The following is a 9,125-nucleotide window of genomic DNA, read 5'->3' on the forward strand; positions in this document are numbered from 1 at the left end:
AATAGGACTCAATACCACAACAAAGTCAACTCTCCTCCAATGAATCTATTACTTCTGTGCAATCAAAACTGCAACAGGACATCTGAAAAAAAATGACTCTAAGTATCACAAGAGTATTGATCCAGGATTAACCACAGCAATGCCAAAAAACCAGTAAGGGAGTCAGAGGTGTGCCTTCCAGGCATGACGACTTACTGAGGCTGTGGGAACAGAGTGGGTGTGAGCCTGGGGGGAAGGTGACAGGACATTGCAGAGTGCACGTTAACGACACATTTGCCACATGAGCAGCTGGGTAGCATGCAACAAATGGTGCTGCCACCATTGTTTCCACAGGAAAACCATTAGCTCCCTACCTTCCATGGCACATAAAAGTATATTTCAGGCTGAAGACCTAAGTATTTGCAAAAAATGCTTATAGCCATTACAGAAATGTTCAATTTCACTCCATCAAAAAAAAAAAAAAAAACTTCGATACGAGATACCACAAAATTAAAAGACAAGCAGCCACTCGGCAGGTGTGGCTCAGTGGTTGGACTCAACCCATGAACCAAGAGTTGCAGGTTTGATCCCAGGTAGGGGGCATGAAGGAGGCAGCTCATTGATGTTTCTCTCCCCATCCCTCTCCCTTTCTCGCTCTAAAATTATAAATCTATCTATGCTCAAAACCATGAAGCAAACAAAGAAGAGAAACAGGAATGTTGCTGCCCGATGCAAGGCGGACGGGAGGAGGCGGTGCCACAGATGGGCTTGGGGACTGCCTCCGGGCGGCAGTGGGGGCCCACGAGGGACGTAGGGAGACCACGGCAATGGGAGCGTCTTGGTTCCCCGAAGACGCCCAGACCATGGCAATGGGGGTCAGTGGAGGCGCACAGAGGGCAGTGGCAGTGGCCAGGAGGTGTGTTGGCATTAAATGCCCGGAGCTGGAGGCCAAAGGAAGAAGGAAATGCGCAGACCCTGCCCCTGAAGGACCCGGGCGGAGGGGGAAGCTTCGCAAGGGGAAGGCCGGCCTCGCTGGGGGCGGGTAAACGTCGGCAAGGTGGACGCGAGCCCTGGACGCAGAGGGGACGCCGGACCGGGAGACGATGGTCAGGGTTTGGGGGCCAAATGCGGGAGGTGTGGCCGACCCCTGGGCGGTTGCGAGGGGAGGTTCGCACCAGGGAGGCCCGCCCCCCGCCCAGCCCAGTAGGGCCCACACTCACCTCCCCGCAGCCAAGGAGCAGAGGCCAGAGAAGGCACCGCCCGCCTCCCGCCCCCCGCCCCGCCAATTGAAACCCGCCGGAAGTTATACAAGCCCCGCCCCCTGCGCCCTGGTCGCTCTGGGAAACGGCTCCAACATCTCGGTGGCTGGACTCCTCCAGGAACTGGAACTGGAGTGCAACAAGTCGGGATGCTGCCACTGGGTGCAGTTGGGAGCCTGTGTTCAGAGCGGGGCTTTGTGGACCAATTTAAAAGACTAACATTTTACAGCAACCCTTTTTCAGTGAAACTCTCTAGGGAGCTGCTAAAGGCGCTACAACCAAGAGAAGACCAGGCCTTTCTTTTACAGAGGAAGCCAGAGAATCATACAGGTCACCAGGACGATATCACCCAGGACGTTCAAGAGGAGGCTTATGGGTCAAAGTCAACCCCTGTAAATGGGCCGTGTCCACTCTACCTAGACAAAGGACCTCCCCCAGCACCAGACAGCTTCTGCAGCATCCCTTCTTGATGGCCAAGGCCCCTGCAGTAACGCTGTAGCAGGTCACTTAACTGTAGGTAACCAAGACTCATGCTCTTCCCTTCAGGTGTCTCTGCACAGGAGAATGCTAGCCCTGCTGGGTGACTGCCCAGGGCCAAGGAAGGAAAGGCTGAGAAATGGGGGCAAGGTCCACACTGAAGATGGATTGGATCATGAGAACAAGGAGCCACCTGACAGTCACAGGAAGGCCTTATCATCCAGGAGGGTCCCAGCAGCACAGCCCACAGAATGGCTGAGGTGACCGTGTTCAGGTAGGTGGTCATCATGGAGTGCCAGCCAGTGCACCTGTCTGCAGTTAGTGCCCTGCAGCCCTTTTCCCTGGCTCACAAGGGCAAGATTCTTGGGAGTGTCCTGGTCCTAATGGCTGATGGGTTAGGGTCTCACTTTGGTGCCTGCTTAGCAGCCTCTGACACCTTTGATAAAACTGTCAGAAAATGTAGGAAAAGGTGTCATTAGCTGTGGCCAAACAGGAAGCCCATTTGTTCTGAGAAACTCGAGTTCTGTGGCTTCAGACATCCACACTCTCACCTACTTTCTCCCAGGGCTCAGGACACAGGTCCATGTGTTGGGATGCTGGTGGGATTCCAGGAACGTGAAGGTGTGATTGGATTGAGCACCCCCACCTCCACTCCAGCTGCCTCTGCTCAGTGGTCCTCCCAGCAGAACACCTCCCTCTGAAACCCCAGGCAGAACAGCTTAGTGGCAGGAAAACAAACTTTATTGAGCCCCCCCACCCTAGTTCTCTTTCTCCTGTACAGTCTTGGTTCCCCGTAGACGCCCAGTCCGGCGAGCAGCAATGAGACCCACTTTTCGGCCAGCAGGGGCATCTCTGCGGATGGTGGAGGGTTTGCCGATGTGCTGATGGTTGCCACCTCCAAATGGATGCTCTACAGGCTGCAGACAAAGGGAGGTAGTGTTAATGTGGGGTGGTCCCAATCTATCTAAGGGAGGGCTTGGGGAAGGGGCTGGATCAAGAGACCTATACCTATGAATTGTCACCCAAATCCCCCACCTGAGGAGATTCCAAAGGACCTGCCTACCAGCCTCAGGCCCTGTATCCTGAATACTCCCCCCCCCACTGCCTATTACTGGGCTACTTACGTTCATGGCCACACCCCGCACACGTGGCCAGCAATTTCTCTTTGCTTTATACTTGTGGTAGGCTCGTCCAGCCTTCAGGATGGGCTTGTCAATGCGGCCACCTCCAGCCACCACACCTGTTGAGGATAATTAGGCAATTCAGAAAGGTGCATCATATTCTCTCATCAGACAAAACATCCCCTGCCGGGTCCTTCTCAGCACCCCAACGCCTGCACGAATCACCTTCTCTCTGTACTGTCATATAGCATCGGGGGGGGTGGTGGGGGGGGGCCAGACACTCCCGCCACCCGGCTTCAGTGATCCAAAATTCACAGAAGTGCCAGTAACTCTTGGCAACTACCACCCAGAAGCCCCCTTGTAGCCTGTCAGTAACTGACAGAAAGCTTCTTCAGGCTCCATGGGATGCCAAGCCACACATTTACCCATACCATGTCATCTGGAATGCCTATCTCAATCCAGGGTTCTCCAGAGAAGCCCTCCCCGTACCATGTCTGACACGGGCAGGTCACTCAACCTTTGAAACCCAACGTGATGGCTGAGCCATCATGCCATATCTCAGCCAGCTTTGCCAAAGGACTTGAAAGCGTTGCCCAACAGCACAGTGAACAAACCTGGGTACAAATCCTTGTTAATGCACACACTGGGCAATTTCATGGAAATCACACATCTCTGAAAAGGTTGTTAGCAGGTGAAGGTAGGGGCAGGAATCAAGCAAGTCCAGGTTATGAGAGAATGCAGACAAGTCCAGTAGATTAAACCTGGTCTCCTTCAACTCCCACCCTGGAATGAAGCAGGTACCACTGTGCCCACTTTTCAAATATTACGACTTGAAAACTATGTATGTACTCAAGCTTACAAAGCCTACACTTTATTGGAGTGGGAAATGAAGTTCCAGGGCCCAGGTCTACCGACTTGCTAGCTGTTCACAAGCGACCCAAAACATTCAACTGCTGCCTGCCACTCACCGACCACAGCTCTGTTGGCAGAGGAAATGACCTTCTTGGATCCCGAGGGCAACTTCACTCGCGTCTTTTTGGTCTCGGGGTTGTGGGAGATGACCGTGGCATAATTCCCAGAGGCCCGGGCCAACTTGCCCCGATCACCAGGCTTCTCCTCCAGGCAACACACGATGGTGCCCTCAGGCATGGTGCCCACCGGGAGCACATTGCCAATGTTCAGCTGAGCTGCAAGGAGGAGCAGCCAGGAAAGTTAGTATGGTGAGATGGCACTTTCAATGAGAATCATCCATCAGCAGCCTCACCCCACTAGGGATGAGACCACAACCCGGAAAGTGCCCCAACCAGAAACCAAACGGTGACCTCCTGGTTCATAGGTCGATACACAATCTGATACACGCCGGCGGGCCGGATAGTGTTTTTAATTAACGACTGCTGGCCAGAGGCAACGCAAATCCACTCCCTCCTCACAACACCCCAAAATGGCCAGCGCAGCCCTCCCCCATTCTCCGGCCACCGCACAGGTTATGTTCGGCCCAGCAGGGATCACCCCGTGAGGCTTCTTCCTGGATGCCTTTCCTGCCGACCTAGGGGGTGCACCTCCCTACGCAACCCCATCCTCCCATCGAAGCATGACGCTTACCCTTCTTGCCGCAGTACACGAACTGGCCGGTGTGGATACCTTCGGCGGCAATGAATAGCTCCGTCCGCTTCTTAAAACGGTACGGATCACGGAAGACCACCTTGGCCAGGGGCGCGCCGCGGCCTGGGTCATGGATGATATCCTGCGGGCCGAGGCGGCGTGAGCGTGGGGGACCCAGCGGAGCACCCCATGCCCGCACCCGCCCCGGCCTGCGCCCTGCACCTTCACGATGCCCTTGATGTAGCCGTGCCGTTCCGCGAAGTCCACGGCGCGGAGACGCGCGGCGCCCTTGCGGTGTTTCACGTGCGCGCGGAACACGGAGCCGGCGCCTTTCCTCTGCCCACGAATCACGCGGCCCATGGCGGCAGTCTGGGGGAACCTCACGGTCAGCGCCCGGGGGGGCCCAGACACTCCCGCCACCCGGCTTCAGTGATCCTTTTTCCCAGGCTCCATCCTCCAGTTCCTGGCCCCCTTCGTGCCACCACCCCCAGCTGTGCACCCGGGAGTCATCTCAGGAGCCAGCCTAGGTCCTTCGCGGGCCTCAGGGCGGGGGACTAGGGCGGATGGCGGCGGATAACAGCGGACCGGTCGGAGCAAAAACACTACTTACCTTCTACCCAGCGCGGCGGAAAAAGGATCCGCGGCGCCTGAAAGCGGGCCTTATCTTCCGGGGCGGGGCCTAAAGCACTTTAACTTCCGGGCAGGCGCCGAGGCCGCAAGCAAAGTGCATACTGGAACCTGTAGTCTTAACCCACCGCCCGGGCCTCTGCGCAGGCGCACTGGAGTGACCGGTTCAGCAGGCATCTCTTAGGCCACCCGATCGTCTAGCGGGCGGGGCCCGGGAGAAGGGTAGAGGGGCGCCCCACCCTCAAGGAGGACTCTCGGAGGGCAGGCACCCCTCACTGAGCGATCCGGGAAGCCTTGAGGGGTTGGGTGGTTTATTCAGGGTCACGCTGCCTAACACCAAGCTCGGGGTCGGGGGCTCCCGACTTGGCCTGGCGAGGTCCCCTTTAAAGGAAACGAGTGGGTAGATTCGGGGAACGTGGTTTACAGTGAGAAGACCGGGGTCCAGAAGACAGAGGGCAAAGTCCGACTTCTGCGGAGGAAGAGGGGCAGCCAGCCAGTAAATGGGGAGAGCAGAGCTGGGGTTCCATGGCCCAGGACGAAGGAGGGAATGGGTGAAGGAACATGACCTTACCCAGAACCTGAGGGGAGAGGTGAGTGGGATTTGAATCCGGAAAGGGAGCAGCTAGGGGTGGAGGTGGGGGTCTTAGCTGAAGAGAGGGGACTTCCTGGAGACCTGGAGGGACAGCCAGCAGGGCAGGGTCAGTGTGTTTTTTTCTAAGTCAGTTTTTTATGGCTGGGTAGCGAAGGAGGCCCGCATAAGCCAAGGTTTCGGGTTCTATCCCGGGTGGGGCACGTACAAGATTCAACTAATGAACGCATAACTAAGTGGAACAACAAATCGATGTTTCTTTCTCTCTCAATTCAATAAAGAATATATATTCTCAGTTTTATTCTCCTTAAACCACAGTGAGTATAAGAGAATTTCTTTCTCTGGGCTCCCGCCCCGCCCCGCCCCTGGGCCAGGGCGCGTCCCTTCGCTGGACCCCGACCTACTTCAACTTTGGCCCCACCCTTTCCGTGGGCCCTGACCCCGCCCCCATTGTTTCAGCCTCCCCCCCCCCCCCCCCCATGCTGGGGCCCCTCCCCTCCCCAGGGCTTTGCCCGTTCCCCGCGCTCCGGGGACGAGCCGGGAACCACCGAGAGGGCCAAGCTTCCTAGCCGCCCAGAAGGGCCGGAAATCAATGGAACAGCTGGCGCGGGTTTCGAGGCCTGTTTCCGGCGTCGTTGCACGTTAGGAGCTCCCGGCGGGCCTCCGGGAGGGTGAGTTGCGTCCGCGCCCTCCGCTGGAGTGCCCTCGCGGACCAGCGTCCGCCTGCCTCCAGCACTGCGGGCCCCGCGCTCCCAGCCTCTCGGCGGGGAAGCTCGGGTGGCGCGGCGCCTTGGAGAGGCCCTGAGCGCCTGGCAGAGAATGTGGTGGAGCCGCAGAGGCGGGAGGTGGGGGACGAGTGCCGCAGGCTCCAGCGCGGCCTTCCCGCCAGCCTGCTCCAGAGGGATCCTGGGTTCTCCTTCCTGCATAGCACCGTCTCCGAGGGCCTTCTTTCCCCTCACGGCCCCTGGAAGACCTAGACTTAGATACAGTGTCTGGAAGGGCTGTTCCTTGTGTGGGTGGGAAGTTTGCCTCTCAGGGCTGCCCTTCTCTCCTGGGGATCAGGATCCAGCGCTGCCCGACAATGGTCCCTTCTGCCCAGTCAGTCTTGCGTGCACACGGCCTGGGGCATCCACCCACAAGCCACTTCTGACCCAGAATCTCCACTAGGAAACCCACTCCTCATTCTGACCTACCAGGGGGACATGGGGAGAGGGCCAAGATTACATGAGGGGTTCCTGTATCCAATCCTTTGCCCCACGATTCATTGTCAGACTCCTAGCTACTCTGACGTCCAGTCACAACGTGCTTCCCTGTGATCCGGCCCCACTGGCTCCTTCGGCCCATTCCTTCCTGCCTGAGCCCCTTTGCAAATGCTGGGCCTGTTGCCTGGAGCACCTTCGCTGCCTCAATCTCCTTGGCCTAGTTAACTCCTCCAGGAAGTCACCCATCAGTAAGTCAGGGTGTCCTACTTTATTTTTCTTGTTTTAATTCTCATCCGAGGATATTTTTCCATTGATTTTTAGAGAGAGTGAAAGAAATATCAATGTGAGAGAAACACATCAATTAGTTGCCTCCTTCATGAGCCCGACCAGGGTCGGGGCTGGGGAGGAGCCTGCAACCAAGGTACATGCCCTTGACCAGAATCAGAATTGAACCCAGGACCCTACAATGCTTGTTCAGGGACTTGTGAGGGACCCTTGGGTCCGTAGGCCAACGCTCTATCCACCGAGCCAAATCGGCTAGGGCAGAGTATCCTACTGTAAATGCTTTCGTAGTTCCTTGTATGTGGGTGTCCTCACGGTTCTAACTTTGCATTTATTTGGGTGGTTACTAAACTTTTTTCTCTACTAGACTGTGCTTCGTGAAGGCAGAGCCCTTGTGCGTTGCTCACTGCTGCATCCCGTTGCCTGGTTGAGCACCTGGCACAAGTGGCAACCACCCCTTAAGTGTTCGTGTAGTGATTCACAACCACCACACGCTCTGAAAGATGAACGAAGCCTCGGGGGACATATGCTCAAGTACTGTGGCTGCTTTGGTTTCCCCCTGTGTCCCAGCCAGAGACTATCTGGAAGTGGAGGTAAAGGATCAGAGAACACAGTGCCCCCTGGGTTACCCTGGATGTCGGGGGGGGGGGGGCCTCCAGCATCCTGACCTCTGACCCTTTCACAACTGTCAACAGGTTTCTCAGCCAGGACACATGGATACTCAGCCACCAAGCCTCATGGTAGGAGTCTGACTGCCTCCATTCCCTCACTCTTCTTGTGAGGGTTCTGCCACTTCTGGGTACCCACCCTGCTCACTGTGCCTGGGCCTAGATCCTGCTTCAGCCTCTCGCTGTGGCCCTTGCCAGACTTTGGCATGCCCATCCCCAAGGTAGTGAGCAAACCCCCACCGGGACTCGGGCCTGCCTGAGGCTCTCGAGTGGAGGGTTGTAGGTCCATGGTCTGGATCCCTTCCCTCCTCCATACTGCCCCTGTCCTTGATTTTAGAGCCCAAGGCTCCTGGTGACTGTCTCGCCCAACCCTGTGGTCCACATTTCTGAGACACACCATGAGGTGGCCCGAGAATGGGGCTGGCACCCAGTGGTCCCTGGGGTGCTGGTGTGTGTCCTTTCAGGAGGCTGTGACATTTGGTGACGTGGCTGTGCACTTCTCGCGGGAGGAGTGGCAGTGTCTGGACCCTGGCCAGAGGGCCCTCTACAAGGAGGTGATGCTGGAGAACCACAGCAGTGTGGCCGGACTAGGTGAGGCTGTACCTTGGGACCCCTCCCCCTGCGTCATAGATGAGCACCTGCCTAGCCAGGCCTCTTTCAGAGCTGGTGATATGGAGGCCTTGTGGTCAGGTCCTGAACCTAGCACGGGTCATGGTGAGCCAGCCAGGCTCCTAGATTTTGCTCACGTCACAGGGTTTAATCCTCACATGGTATGTGGGACTTCTGGGAGGTAATACAACCTCCTTCTTGTCTGGGCTAAGAGATTAACTTGTAAGAAATAGAATTCAAACTAAATAGCTTTTTTGCTATCTTTTTTAACCTCTGGAGGAATTTATATAGATGGAGTTTGTTGAACTTGTCAAGTTTTTGGGAGAAGTCCCTGTGAAACACCTGGGCCCTGGGGAAGCCCTTCTTTCATGGTCTATGTCCAACAAGGTTGTGAATTTCTCCTTTTGTCACCTTTGTCATTTCTAGTTTTTGTACAAATTCACCTATTCACTTGGGATTTTCCATTTTCAGCATGTGTTTATTCTTAATACTCTCCGTCTTTACTTTTAAGCTCTGTTGTGTTTGCAGCTGTTCCTTATGTAAGTTTTTGGCAGTGTTTTGATTGGTTTTGCACCAGGACTGTTTATTCATCTTTTCAAAGAGCCAACAAAGAGTTTTGGTTTTGCTCAACTTTTGGGGAGTGGTGTGTGGGGGTCCTTATTCTTTATTTCACTGAATTCTGCCCGGTTTTTATTATTTTCTTCCTTTGT

At 55.8% G+C, this 9,125-nt stretch overlaps 1 protein-coding gene and 1 long non-coding RNA gene across 3 annotated transcripts; one reads left to right on the top strand and one right to left on the bottom strand.

Moving 5' to 3' along the window:
- Positions 1 to 2,438: 2,438 nt before the first annotated feature.
- Positions 2,439 to 5,133, bottom strand: RPL8 (ribosomal protein L8). Its single transcript, XM_079795903.1, has 6 exons — positions 5,049 to 5,133; positions 4,661 to 4,807; positions 4,439 to 4,580; positions 3,805 to 4,023; positions 2,840 to 2,955; positions 2,439 to 2,632 (listed from the first exon to the last, which is right to left on the bottom strand). Exons 2-6 carry the CDS (start codon positions 4,796 to 4,798, stop codon positions 2,474 to 2,476), a joined length of 774 nt encoding a protein of 257 aa, XP_079652029.1. The 5' UTR covers positions 4,799 to 4,807; positions 5,049 to 5,133; the 3' UTR covers positions 2,439 to 2,473.
- A 148-nt stretch (positions 5,134 to 5,281) lies between these two features.
- Positions 5,282 to 8,205, top strand: LOC307114232. 2 transcript variants are annotated; one of them, XR_013814960.1, is made up of 3 exons: positions 5,282 to 5,655; positions 7,506 to 7,731; positions 7,834 to 8,205. It is a non-coding gene; the product is annotated as an uncharacterized lncRNA (long non-coding RNA). The 2 variants fall into 2 exon arrangements; XR_013814961.1 differs by lacking the exon at positions 5,282 to 5,655 and adding an exon at positions 6,192 to 6,325.
- The last annotated feature ends 920 nt before the right edge of the window (positions 8,206 to 9,125 follow it).

The sequence above is a fragment of the Cnephaeus nilssonii genome (genome assembly GCF_951640355.1).
Source record: "Cnephaeus nilssonii genome assembly, chromosome: 18".
Taxonomy (NCBI): domain Eukaryota; kingdom Metazoa; phylum Chordata; class Mammalia; order Chiroptera; family Vespertilionidae; genus Cnephaeus; species Cnephaeus nilssonii.